This window comes from Dichomitus squalens (assembly GCF_000275845.1).
Source record: "Dichomitus squalens LYAD-421 SS1 unplaced genomic scaffold DICSQscaffold_5, whole genome shotgun sequence".
Classification (NCBI taxonomy): domain Eukaryota; kingdom Fungi; phylum Basidiomycota; class Agaricomycetes; order Polyporales; family Polyporaceae; genus Dichomitus; species Dichomitus squalens.
Genome location: NW_006766887.1, coordinates 449,997 through 462,669, shown reverse-complemented (window position 1 = coordinate 462,669; position 12,673 = coordinate 449,997). Strand labels below are relative to the sequence as shown.

General features: G+C 54.7%; 5 protein-coding genes across 5 annotated transcripts; 2 read left to right on the top strand and 3 right to left on the bottom strand.

Annotated features, from left to right (window-relative positions):
• Positions 1 to 1,432: 1,432 nt before the first annotated feature.
• Positions 1,433 to 2,054, bottom strand: DICSQDRAFT_125191 (uncharacterized protein; the record flags this gene model as incomplete). Its single annotated transcript, XM_007362874.1, has 2 exons — positions 1,433 to 1,519; positions 1,569 to 2,054. The coding sequence occupies 2 exons, from the start codon at positions 2,052 to 2,054 to the stop codon at positions 1,433 to 1,435; spliced, it is 573 nt and encodes a 190-aa protein (XP_007362936.1).
• Positions 2,055 to 2,244: 190 nt separating this feature from the next.
• On the top strand, positions 2,245 to 3,882 carry DICSQDRAFT_81142 (uncharacterized protein). Its single transcript, XM_007362873.1, has 6 exons — positions 2,245 to 2,485; positions 2,544 to 2,616; positions 2,936 to 3,010; positions 3,064 to 3,228; positions 3,285 to 3,398; positions 3,462 to 3,882. The coding sequence occupies exons 1-6, from the start codon at positions 2,379 to 2,381 to the stop codon at positions 3,576 to 3,578; spliced, it is 651 nt and encodes a 216-aa protein (XP_007362935.1). The 5' UTR covers positions 2,245 to 2,378; the 3' UTR covers positions 3,579 to 3,882.
• A 1,410-nt stretch (positions 3,883 to 5,292) lies between these two features.
• On the top strand, positions 5,293 to 6,909 carry DICSQDRAFT_125190 (uncharacterized protein; the record flags this gene model as incomplete). The annotated part of the gene is made up of 1 exon (XM_007362872.1): positions 5,293 to 6,909. One exon carries the CDS (start codon positions 5,293 to 5,295, stop codon positions 6,907 to 6,909), a length of 1,617 nt encoding a protein of 538 aa, XP_007362934.1.
• A 475-nt stretch (positions 6,910 to 7,384) lies between these two features.
• Positions 7,385 to 9,097, bottom strand: DICSQDRAFT_125189 (glycoside hydrolase family 18 protein; the record flags this gene model as incomplete). Its single annotated transcript, XM_007362871.1, has 11 exons — positions 7,385 to 7,390; positions 7,616 to 7,648; positions 7,710 to 7,732; positions 7,791 to 8,003; positions 8,069 to 8,090; positions 8,147 to 8,219; positions 8,277 to 8,289; positions 8,350 to 8,455; positions 8,521 to 8,764; positions 8,822 to 8,835; positions 8,900 to 9,097. 11 exons carry the CDS (start codon positions 9,095 to 9,097, stop codon positions 7,385 to 7,387), a joined length of 945 nt encoding a protein of 314 aa, XP_007362933.1.
• A 1,609-nt stretch (positions 9,098 to 10,706) lies between these two features.
• Positions 10,707 to 12,204, bottom strand: DICSQDRAFT_167291 (glycoside hydrolase family 18 protein; the record flags this gene model as incomplete). The annotated part of the gene is made up of 10 exons (XM_007362870.1): positions 10,707 to 10,766; positions 10,835 to 10,857; positions 10,920 to 11,135; positions 11,191 to 11,200; positions 11,270 to 11,281; positions 11,338 to 11,413; positions 11,470 to 11,594; positions 11,661 to 11,904; positions 11,958 to 11,971; positions 12,022 to 12,204. The coding sequence occupies 10 exons, from the start codon at positions 12,202 to 12,204 to the stop codon at positions 10,707 to 10,709; spliced, it is 963 nt and encodes a 320-aa protein (XP_007362932.1).
• Positions 12,205 to 12,673: the final 469 nt, after the last annotated feature.

The following is a 12,673-nucleotide window of genomic DNA, read 5'->3' as shown; positions in this document are numbered from 1 at the left end:
AGTCATGAGGACACCATGTGACAGGTCAGGAGACAGGACACGAGTCAGCAGACTCTGACCAAGCAGGGACAAATAGGTACCTGGTCTGTGCACCGTTGTAATTGTATAAATAGTAGGGGGTCTGAGGCAGGGAACCTCAGACTTGATCTTCTCGTCGATCACCCATCTCCTCTGTAGGTAGCTAGCAGCCCTACCTCTCACTGCCCCTTCTAGTCTAGGGAATCTACTTCTTTACACCATCTCTTGCTGTGTCACCTGGAGTTGCTTCGCCCCTTAGCACCAACCCCATCACCAGTAAGCTTTGTCTTTGTTTATCTGGTGGCACAGCTCGTTGGCTGTGACAGGTTGCCGATCACAACAGGCAGTCCCAAAAACCGAGCTGACTACTGAGCGCTACAGATGTCTACATACCTAGCGCCCTGTGCTATAGAGCTGACGTAGCCTACATCGCCGTGGCATGCGGCTCTGTAGAAATTCGTTTTTACTGATGTAGCAAGTGCAGAGAGCAAATGATAGAGTTAAGGAAGAGCGAGAGAGAGAGACGCATAGACAAGAGGTTTAGGGCACCAAACTGGCACTCAGGGCTCTCCAGGCCCAGACAGAACAAAGCCCCACCCAGGCCTCAAACACAAACCGAAGAGGCTCGTCGCCATACGGACTAAAGAGCAGGTAGGTACATGATGAGCTGGCAGTACCGATGTGCCATTTGTATGTATTTGGTCACTCGGCGATGGCCGGACGGCAAACTCCAACAGTTCGGGCTCGCGATCATTGTGTGGAGAGGACCTTTTACTTGCCCCCATTCGGCAACGTTCCAAGCATTTGCTCGGACTCTCAGCTTCCTGGCAGTATCGTGAGAAACGACAAGAGCTTGGTCCGAGGGCCTGCAGGTGAACGGAGCGCTGTGGGCCACAAGTTCGACACATTGAAGTGAATCTTACCGCCTGGGCGTTCAGAAAAAATATGGGAGTCCGGCGGAAGAAGTTCGGAGAAGCAGCCACTGGCTCGTACCGGACGTCCTTTAAGGAGGATGGCGCTAGCTTCTAAATGGTTAGCGCAACTGATGAGCGGTCAAATATACATGTTATTTTCTGCTAACGCAGACGGGACATCAAAGAAGACCCAGGTGAAGAGGATTTTGCTCTCGCAGGTGTCAACGAAGGTTGAGAAAGCCTTGATGTGTCAGGCATGCCATGCACCAGACACGTTCTCCTGAGAACGACATTTGCATAAAGTCTCATCAGGTGTGGGAACGGTCCGATCGCGCATATCAGCGGCTCCGGGCACGAAGTCGATCGAATCTGGTGCACGTTGCTCCGGCGACTGACCGTGAGGCCGGTAACTCAATTACGCTCTGTAGCCCATTGGCAACCATAGCTACAAGTACAGATCCGAGTCGACTTCATACGCTACGTTAGAACTCACGCCATGCTCATTCGACTACTGTCTGATCACTCTGATCGTCGGCCTTGACGGACGCTTGGGTCTGGCCAGGGGAGAATTCCTTAACATTAGCGCTCTGGGGAGAAGATACAAACAGTTGACCCAGACGAGGGAGAGACACGCACCTCGCTGCCCTCGATCAGCTGCTTGAGCTCGCCGCGGCGTGCCAGGTACGCCGCGCCCGAGTCGGCCCAAACCTGGTAATCGGTGACCTTGGCGTCCTGGTCGAAGTCGAGGATGTAGGCGAACTGCTCGTCCCAGGACTGGCCCTTGCCGTCGCCCTCTGTCCAGGTGAACTTTGCGCGACCCTTGACGGAGACGCGTTGGGCATCGGCGTCGACGACCCAGGTGCCGAAGGACATGTCGTCGTAGGTGAGGTACTGCTGGAGGAGCTGGAAGTAGGTAGGAACGGATGTGGCGCCGGCCCGACCGTGGAAGTGGCGGCCGAGGAAGGGCGCGAGGAGAGGCAGGCCGTGCTCGAAAGCAGAAATCTGATGGGTGGATGAGAAGTGGGAGAGGAGGGTGTCTATGTCGGACTTGGACGCGAAGGCATGGCAGAGAGCTTGAGCAGACTCGAGGAGTTGGTCGCGGGTAGGTGCTTTGGATGTCATGAACGGGGTCGGAGACGGTGTGGCCACATGCGATCGACTCGGCAGGAGGGATAGGCTTTAGGCGCACGTGTGAGGCCCACGAGGGTGGATCTCGATTTACGTACATGCTCGTTAATGAATGAATCGGGCGTCTGTGGCCTTTGCTCTAAAAGCAAGCCCATGTCTACCGCCCCCTCCTCCCGTCCCTCCTCCCCGCCTTCCTCTTCGCCTCCCTTCTCGTTTCTTCCCCTTTCTTCCACCTTTCTCTTACTCTCCTCTTTCACCTATTACTTTTCCTACACCTACCTAGCGCTAGCCGTACGGTGACTGCCCCGCACACGCATCATGTCGTCCATTTCCACCTACGACGATCCCCCTTCCCGCTCTCTCCATGAGAGCAGTGACCTCAGCAGCCTGCGAGAGAGAGAGGATGTTCCTATCTGGGAGCCGCGGTACGTGCTACCCTTTGGTGCTAGTAGGCTAGCCTGATACCATGTACCTTGTCTTCAGGAACCTCTGCTCAGCGCTTGAGTCTGCTTCCAAGCGTGCGTCCCTCTATGAACGACAGATCAAGGACCTCGAGGTTAGTCATGCCCTCCGATAACCCGCCCCACTGGTCCACCTTGCCGCACCTGGCGCCTGGGGCAACCTGCATTCGTCCTGCATGGAGACGTCACGTAAACTCTCGGCACCTGTAGAACATCTGCAATCACATGCGTAGTCTCTCCCATAGGGCTGTGGCTGCCATGAGAGTTCGAACGCGCAGCATTTAGAGACTCCTAATTAGACTATCATGCCGTACATCCTGCGAATGGAGCTCTATATCAAACTCCGGCGGTCCTCCACAATCATATGCACTCTCTACATCCGAAGCTAACTCCACCACTGGCATTATATAACAGAGCAAGCTCTCCCTCGACCTCAGTAACTCCCGTGCAATCGAGAACCTGCTGCAAGAAGTCTTCACCGGTCTCGAGGTACCTTGCTATCCCCATCACTGGTTCCGTTCAGCACGCTTACACTATTACAGCACACGCGCGGTCGAGCAGATTTCTCGTTGACTCACACAGTGCCCCACATCGCCGATTCGCTCGAAGAAGATCTCGCCGTTCTTGTTGAGCTTGAGGAACAGCTTCCGGAAGTAGGACACCAGATCCGCGACATACGCAAAGTCTACGATCGGGGAAGAGACAAGGTTAGCCCCTTCGGCTTCAGCTACGCGAGCGCCTACGCTGACGTCGGGGGTCCCAGGCACAACAACTCATGGCATCCCTTGAATGGCTCAACACCCCTGTGTCCCAGCGACTCCGTACCATCATATTTACAGAGCAGGCCCCTGTCAGCAAGCGGTGGAAGGTCCTTGTCGTAAGTCAGAGTTCCGTCCCCAAGCCACCCATGAAGACTTGGCACTGAGCGGCCTGTTCGCAGCGCACTATCTTCGCTCTGGTCTTCTGTGCATGCATGTGGATCGCATACATCACCCTTCGTGGCGCCGTCCGTGCTCATCGACAACGGCTCGTGTGGGGCGAGCGCCTCCCGAGTTGACCTTGCTCCGTCTGGTTTCCACTATCAGGTTCCTCTGCGCTCACCTCTCATCTCATGGCTCCACCTTCTTCTTCTTTGAAACCATAGAACCCCAGCCGTTCCACTCTTATCACCTCATCGCCCGCAAGCCACCCGACTTGTTCACGTTCCTTTCACTCGTTATCCCGCTCTCCGTCATGTGTCTCTTGTGCTGCACGTAACATACATGCACGTCATCTTAGCATCTCTTCTCTTTTTTGTTCTTTCTCACCTATCTGCCCTTCTTACCCTGCCCCTCTTCGCATATCCTCTCTGCTGCTGTTCCTTCATCCCCCGAGCCTTTGGAACCACTGTCTGATCTGTACTTTGGGTTCCTTCCATGCTTTGAGTAGGTTCGTATGCTCCGCACCGTGCTGTCCTCTGCATCTTCCGCATCAGTCTCTGTCTCCGTCTTTGGATCTGCTGCATCATGTAATTTTATTCTGTATATGAATTAGACATCGCTGGTTCCCTGCAATCCTCTGCGCGACGGTCGAGGAGCGTTGCTACATACTGTGGCCGGATATAACGTACATCAGGGTGTACTCTACATCCGAAACTTGCCTAAGAGAAGGTAACGTCAGGCGGGCGTCGCTGTATCAAGAACGAAGTTCGTACAGTGGAAACCCTCATAACCCATACCTCTCATAATCCATAACCCCTTATAACCCATAAGGTTCGGGGCATTCTAGTATAGGGAGGATCACCCATAATCCTGCAATGACCCATAACCCTTACCTCTTTGGGCCGGCATAACCCATGAATCAGAAGGGTTAAGCATTGGACGGGCTTGAGCTCCTTATCGTGGCATGTTCTGCTTCAACGAAAGCTTCCGAATTACTCATGTATTGCTTCATACATCCCGACGTTTCTGGATGGGCTCGACATAACGAAACGATCCCGGCATTGATAGACGAGCGCCCTTCTGACGCCCACGCACCATATCCCGGGCGCGTATTAGGCGCTAAACTCCTCCTATCCCATAACCTCCAATAACCCATACTTCGAGGCTTATCCAGAGGGTTATGGGTTCTGGGGGTTTCGACTGTACCGTATCGTGGGCTTTGTCCTTGCTTCCAGCCTCCCGAGACTGCCCGACAGCAGGCGTGGGAACGTTGCGTCATTTCTGCCGTGAAAGGAATTTCAAGCGCCCAACGTCTCCTTCGCTCCAAGTTCTCGCTCGCATGACACTTATGGGCATTGGCGCGTGCCAATCTCTATTGTACACCGAAGCTCAGCCGACTTCTTGAAATCACTCAGAGATTGGTAGGTGTAGAGTAGCCGACGAAATCAGAGCCTCGGACAGGCTGGATTGCAATGCATCGGCACGGCTCGGACGCCATGCTGTATGCGTCTACTAGGTGACGGCCCTAGGACAAGGACAAGTGAGTACTACTGCTTTCACCAATGCGGTATGCGGTGGGCTTTATGTGACTACTTATTAGTACAGATGGCGACATGAATGTCGTTACGGTGTCTCCCAGCCTTGATCGTGGCTGGCAGGCGTGGCTGGTAGGCGTGGCTGGCCGTCAGCCCCTCGCACATGTATATCAGATCCTCATGCGCGACGTACTGACATCACAACATCTTGCCTCCTCCTGTGACCTACTTGTGTAAGGAACTAATCAGCATCCTTCCTTATCGTCGAGTCCTAAGGATACAACACCGGTTACATTCGTCTTCCAACCTGAACAACATGGCCATCATCGTTCTCTCTCCCCTTACCCTCGCGCTCATCTGTTTCACCGTCTTGGCATTCGTTACTGGATGCGCCGTCACCGCTGCTGCCTTGGTCTCCCGCCGCCAAGCTTGCCCGAGCAGCTCTACTGTCGTCGACGTCGAGGCTCAACCTCAACTCTCTGTATGCAGCACCTCCACAGAGAAACCCCAGGACTCTACTACAGCTTCTATCACGAGCTCTAAGGAGCCGTGCGAACTTACCCCCACCTCTCTCTGTGCGACTTCTATCAGGATTCCTGCCCTCGATACGAATCCGGACAAAGTGTCGATGTCGGATGATTCGATGCTGGGTTCCTCAGAAGATGCCAAGGCTACTTCAAGACACGGCACCGCCTACGAGACCCCAGAGCAAGACCGGTACACCACAATTCCTCGACGCAGCTCCGCTCTCGCCAAGGCTAAGGCTAAAGCGAGAGCCCGGCAGACGCTATCATTGCTTCGGGAGTATGGGATTTCTCTAGGTACGCCGAACGATTCAGGCCTCTGCAACGACGTCATCCTCCATGGTCCTCCTGAGCCTACTGTGGCCGTCGAAGAGCCGTCTTCAGATCCCCGGGCATTAGCTCTAGCTGATGGTCGGCTGACGCTGACTCCGGAGGCAACTACCACCTCCCCCGAGCTCCCCTCCTCGAACATCAAAGAGCTCTCCCCCGCTCTTCAAGTATCCTCTTCAGCATCCCTGGAACACTTCCGTACATCATCTGAGCCCTTATCAGCATCTGTAGCATCCACTCCTAGTCTGACTAGCGCTGCCTCCACCCCCTCGAACACGACCTCCTGGGAGGTCCAGACACCACCCACGACCAGCATCGCCGGCAGCCTCAGATACGATTCCTTCCCGACACTCAAGTCCCTGGAGATGCGCTCAGTTCCGGTGGACGCGGTAGTTCTCGCGCCCGCGGGAGTCTTGCTGGCGTCAGGCTCCTTCCCATCCTGCGTCAGTGGCATCAGCGAGATCTTCCTCAGCGGCCGAGACTTGGCAAGTCCAACTTACGGTACGGACGAGAAGCTCGTTTCCGACTCGCCCAAAGGCCTCGGTTTCGACGTGACCACCTCTGCGTTGCCCGTCTCCTCAGAGCTGGGTGTGTCATCCGCGCACAGCTCGGCGGAGCTTGCGGAGCTTGCGGAGGCACAGGGGCCGCTGTACTCTGCCTCCCCTTCCTACAACATCGCTAGTCACGGCGATACCACCTTCAACGTTTCTCTCGCTTCTGACGCCGACACCGCCTGGGACATGGACGCCAGCGAAATGAAGTCCACAATCAGCAAGCGTTATTCCGACCTCCTCGACGCCCTCACCACCTCATTTTCAATCACCAGCCTCAAGGACCCGCGCAGTAATCGGAGCAGCATGAGTTCAGTCTCAGCCTCGTCTTCCGCTTCCTCTGCAGCCAACCTACCCGATCCCAACTCAGGTCTTGACCTCTACTACGATGCTAGCGAGAGCGACATGGATAGCTCCTATAGCTCCGAAGCCAGCGAGGACGTCTTCCAAGCAGATCCCGAACGTCTCGCGAACCACACCCTGCATGAAAGCTGTTCGTATAGCATGCACCCTGTCCTTGCCCTCTAACTGGCGACTCCCTCACCGGTGAGCCATCCCGAAGTCCGTTTGACACCCGCAGCCACGACATTCCCAACATTCAACTGGCCGATGCGACTCAAGTCTCGGCCCAGCATTCCTCAATCGCCTTCCCTTATATTCCAGATCGGTTTCATGATTCCAGAGCCCCCTAGCAGATCCTCATAGCATCGGTTCATCTCTTGTACGTCTATGAGACGGAGAGTCGTCAGCGTAGTATCCAGCAGGTTCTGTTTCTTGAGTATCCAATGACGAACAGTTTGCATTTGACTGATAAACCCACCCCATTGTTCGATTGATTCACGCGAAGCCAATATAACGGTCATTGTGTGAAGGAACGTCCTTGAATGTGTTTCGTGTCGTGGCATGTGTTCCTCGTTATGATGTGATAATTGGCGTGCCCCGTACGACTGTCTGGTATGTGAACTCGCAGCCACATGAGGTGTCATATATGTTACTCGTTGATTCATGTCTACAAATACAAAATACAGCTATGAGTATATCGTGAGATTGCACAGCTCAATTGAGAAGCTACAGCTGTATGCACAACCAAACCCCGAAACGATACGACATATAACAGAAAGACCAGATCAGTTGCCGATGCATCGCAAGCACAGCTCATAATGGAATGCTCTCTCCCAGTAGCAGCCCCACCTCGTACATCTGCCCTTTAGACAGGCCAGGACTGCGAACGCACAGTCGTGATCCACGACGAGCTGGCATGTGGGTACTGCGGGCACGTCGCGTCAGCCATCCTCTTCCATCCACTGCCGTTCTTTCAAGAAACTCACCTGCCAACTCATAACGCCGCCGTCTGCGAATATGCAGTCAGTACCTCAGCCGAGTTCGCCGAGAAGGGCAAATAAACTTACTCCACCCCTGGTTCTTCGCCTGGGAGATACACCCCGCAAGCGTCGACGGGTCAATATAGCCATTGTTCGCATCCCCAGTCGTCGCAGGCTTGCCAACGACAAGCTTGCTAGCAGAGACACCGGATGCGATGATCTGGAATAGGGCGGTTTGCGGCCATGTCGAGGACGAGGCGGTCAGCAAGCCCGCGCAAGTTGTGTACTCCGTAGCGCCCTCTACGGGTGAGATGCAGTCGACTGATTAGGCAAGATCAGCGAAAGCTGAGGAGACCCAGTCTCACGGTTGTAGAATTGCACATTGTACTATACGAGGATAGTCAGCACACTGGTATTCCCAGGCATCGAGTGGCAACGCGTACCCAGTCGATCAAGCTTCCGACCTGCGAGTTCACTTTGAGGTACCCTCCGCCGGGGTAGTGGGAGGGCGTGAACCTAATCGGCTCCGATCAGCCGAGCGACTTCGAACTATCCAGAGGCTCGGACACTTACCAAGGAGCAACGGCTACGGAACACAGCTCATATCAGTGCTTCGTCGGCATGGAGTAATTATAGCGGTACCCACGAGCATGCGTGATGATGTACTGGCCGGCAGGCAGCTGAGAACGAAGTTGCGTGGTGAAAGAGATTAGCCAAGCCTCGGCGGTGCCACCGTCCATAGCGTTAAAGTCCTATGGGCGTGGCGTGAAATGTCAGCTCCATGCGTTCCTATGACACGAAGAACACGTGAACAAACCTCATAGTCAACATCCACGCCGTCCAAACCATACGTCTTGACCCAGCTCGCGAGGTTATTCGCAGTTGTGACCGGATCTGCTCCGGTTGATGTCGGAACATCGGTCGACCCAAAGGCGGCGACCAAGAGCTTGATACCGGCTGCATTGTACTGCGACTTTATCGTAGCTCGGTCGCTAGCGGACAGTTGAGTCCACTCCTCCGCCTTGTCCCACGCGCCTTCTAACAACCAGAATGACAGTATACTAAACTTCTCGTCAGCACCCACATCACACAGCGGCCAGTGTCGTGCACGAGCTTACAAAACGTTCCAGCCCTATCCCGAAGTGGATTCATGAGCAAACAACTGAATGGTGATGTGGGTGACACCGCCCACGCACATTCACATTGGAGACCGCTGGGGGACCGGTGACGCCTGACTGGCTTTGGTCTGCGTAGACCACAAAGTGAGGCGCCGCGGGAGTGGCACGAGCCTCGAGGTCACGCTGCTCGAGTGGCGCTGCAATGACAGCGCTGAGCTGGATTGTGAGATAGAACGCCACAAAGGCCGAGAGGCGGCGGAACACGAAGGCGAACATGTCCGAGTGCGAGTCCGATGGCGCGAGGCTCACTGCGTGTTATGCTGCGAGTTCTCTCCGTCTATTACACTCGGCTGGCGAGCGTTTTATATAGCTGCAGAGGTCCGGAGAAGATGCGAGTGTTCCGGACGACCATACGTTGTCCAAGTGAGTCCCATATGGTCGTCAGCCGCACGTCAAGCTAAGCTACCAGCCACACACGGGCATTTTCCGTCCACGGACCAATGGTCAAAGTCGACGCAGGCTGGATGAGGCAAATCAGACACCGAGATCGAGACTGCAACAGGGAGCAGCGCACTCAATTCCCAGCACGATCTTAACAAAGCTAGTGTCCGCGTGCATCTAGCCTTGCCGCCAAGTGAACAGATAACCAGGTGTTCTGTGCATCGCGTGGGCCATAGCGAAGCACTAGGATGGAGATGAGTCATCCGGCCTTCAATAGCGTCTTCAGGAACGGATGCGCGGGCGAACGCTTGCGAGGCATGTGTAGCCGACAGTCAGCTTGTGCCGTCGAATCCGAGCAGGCCCGTAGTATGTGCGACCTGGACCAAGTTGGTCCTAAACGTGAGGTCATGTCAGGAGCATATCCCAAGAGGTCTTGAAAAGCGATCATCTCGTTGAGCTCTGCAACTTCTCTGGCACGAGATCATCTTTGCCATCACTTCGCGATAGAGCTATCGGGCGAAATTGTCAGCGTATCGCTCAGTAGAATTGCACTGTTTCCCATCGACTTACTATCGTGTATCGTGATAGCTGCGCCCTTGAGCAGTTGCGATATGTACGCAACAGAGCAACTAACATTTGGATCTGATATATATGTTTTCTGCCAGGCACCTGACTGTTCGAGTAGAGGAGGAGGTGGAGCGCACTACGACCCCGCTCGCGATATGCCAGACGGCATCGGAAGTAAATGTACGGCTTGTTGCGCTCCCGAGGCTCCGAGCGCATCTGAGTACATAGAAGAAGTCTGACAGCATGCAGATTTGGGTTCTCCGCGCTATAGTAGGTCCGCATCAGTGCATGTGGGCGAGGTGTCCATGCGTTCGGTATGGCGGCTATCGAGGGCGGCGTAGCCTATGTCGGATAGCCACCATGGTACTGGGGCTGCATAGGCCTTAGTGTACACCTTGCAGGATGCGCAATCAAACCGAGACGTTTATCGTGCGAAGACAAGAGCATGCATGTGGACGGTCATGGTCAAGAGACAGAGCGAAACCCGATCCGGAACGCCTTCTCGATAAAGCCACAGAATGCAGTGCAGTCACGCAGGCGCTTGCACTTCGCATCCTCGGGGCTTCGAAGCCCCCCCTAGGGCAGATGCTTATCAGCTCGGAGAGTCCGCGACGGTATCAAGCCGCTATTGTCCAGTATCCGAAGCCTCATACTAATGCACCCGCAGGGCATTCGGGCTCGAACTCGAGGGCGGAAGAACGACGCAGCACGGCTTCGGCATACTCATTCCCTACATGCTACCGATACATGCGTGGGGTATAATGTAAAAATATAAATCGCTTCCGCAGAAGTATGAATCACCCATCTCACCAAATGAAGGAGAGTGAGATGTACCAGTAAACGAGTGCGAAATGGAGAACCCCGACCATATAGGAATCTACTCGGGGAACGCCTGGGAACGCACGGTCTCAATCCAACTAGCAGCGGCGTCAGGGAACTATGGGGGAGCAGAAGAAGAGCGTCAATAAAGATTTTCAAGTGCATGATTGAGCGAAATTGACGAACCTCCCAGACCATGACACCCGCGCCTGGGCAGAACAGGGAAGCGTCAAAAAGCCTGTCTGCACGTGAGAACGGGGAGAAAACGCACCCCAGCCTTTGGCCTTAGCCTGAGCAAGGCAGCCCGCGAGAGTTGTTGGATCAATGAAGCCGTTATTGGCGTCGCCCGCAGACTGAGCGGGCTTTCCAATGACCAGCTTTTGCAAATCGACGCCCTGAGCGGCGATCTCGAACAAGGAAGAGTTAGGCCACGAGCCACCAGAAGTGTTGAGAAGGCCGTCGCATGTGGTATACTCGTCGGTGCCCTCTACAAAAGCGAGAGTGAGTATGAGCTATCGCCCGATTGCAAATATAGCACTCACGGTTGTAGAACTAAAGATAGCCAGCGGAATTCCATTAATCCTGACTGAATGGGCGACGAACATTTAGACGAGTGCGTACCTGAATGTTGTACTACAGGTTTCGTTAGGCGCTACTTGACGCATAAGCGTACTCGTCGAGACACTCACCCAGTCAATTGCATCACCAACAGTCTGGTCAACCTTCAAGTAGGCACCACCAGCAAAAGTGCTGCTGACAGAGAACCTGCGGAAAGATCGTCAACGAACATCATACATAGATGATAGCTACACTCGGCATACCAAGGCGCAACCGGCGCGTGGCTCAGAATGTATTGGCCCTTGGGCAGCTGGGTACGAATCTGTGTGCTGAAGGTGGCGAGCCAGCTCTCAGCGCTGCCGTCACCCTTGTCCATGGCGTCGAAGTCCTGTATTCCGCCGGAAATATAAGCTCTCAAATCCCAAAATTGGTGATCCGATAACGATAATAGTACCTCGTAGTCCACGTCTACGCCGTCGAGCTGGTATTGCTTCACCCACGCGGCAACGTTGTTCGCCGTCGTGACAGCATCGGCACCGGACGACGTGGGCGCATCGGTAGCACCGAATGCAGAGACAATGAGACTGATCCCGGCAGCAGAATACTGCGACTTGAAGCTACTGCGGTCGTCATCGGTGATTTCCTCCCACTCGAGAGCTTGGTCAGCAGCACCGCTTGTCAACAAAAATGACAGAGCACTGTCTACGAATTAGCAACTCCAACCGTCCGCATAAGCTCTAGCTCAGCTCACAAAACGTTGTAGCCCTACGAGCTCATATCAGCATTGTGAAAATTTCATGACGAAAAATTCATACCGTCAACTGGTCGACCGAGGGAGGACCGGTCTCGCCAGACACCCACTTGTCGCTATAGATGACGAAGCGGGGTGCTGCCGGGACAGTGGCAGCAGCACGCGTCTGGAGCTCAACCTCCGCGGTAGGGGCTGAGAGCACGCTCTTGGAGAGGAGGAGCGACGAGAGAACGAAGAGACCGAACATCTTGTACGCGTTGTATAACATCGGCTGTCCAATAGAGCGGTGCTGAGAGCCCAAGGTCGAGGAGCTGATCCCTTGGGCTTGTGTCTCTGTTCGCCCGGGGCTTTTATGGGCAGGTCGAATCCTCCCGCAAACCGCCCGCCTGTCGGCATTCATTCGCGACACATCTTCGTGAGTCCGTGGACCATGAGGGACACAAAGGATGTGCGCGGGACACCATGCGGTCCACTCGAACGCGAAGCAGAGAGATCGGGAGGTCGTCAAGTGAAGACGCTGATATGGCTGGATCGCGGGCCTAGTACTGTGAACACTGATAGATGATTTGGGGTGGCTCGGGATGACCACAAGCGGAGGCGTGCGTCCGCGATTCAGCGGTCTCGTAACACGGCACTAGCCTGCTTCCCGTTCCTGGGGAAGCGGCAAGATATGAGCCCACCCTGAGGATAGAACACCATCTCGAGGGCGAAAAAGT

Bases quoted from the DNA above. Each gene is read 5' to 3' on its own strand.
- DICSQDRAFT_81142 (XM_007362873.1), top strand. From the start codon at position 2,379: ATGTCGTCCATTTCCACCTACGACGATCCCCCTTCCCGCTCTCTCCAT. The intron at 2,617-2,935 runs GTTAGTCATGCC...ATTATATAACAG, and splicing joins GACAGATCAAGGACCTCGAG to AGCAAGCTCTCCCTCGACCT. The intron at 3,011-3,063 runs GTACCTTGCTAT...ACACTATTACAG, and splicing joins AAGTCTTCACCGGTCTCGAG to CACACGCGCGGTCGAGCAGA.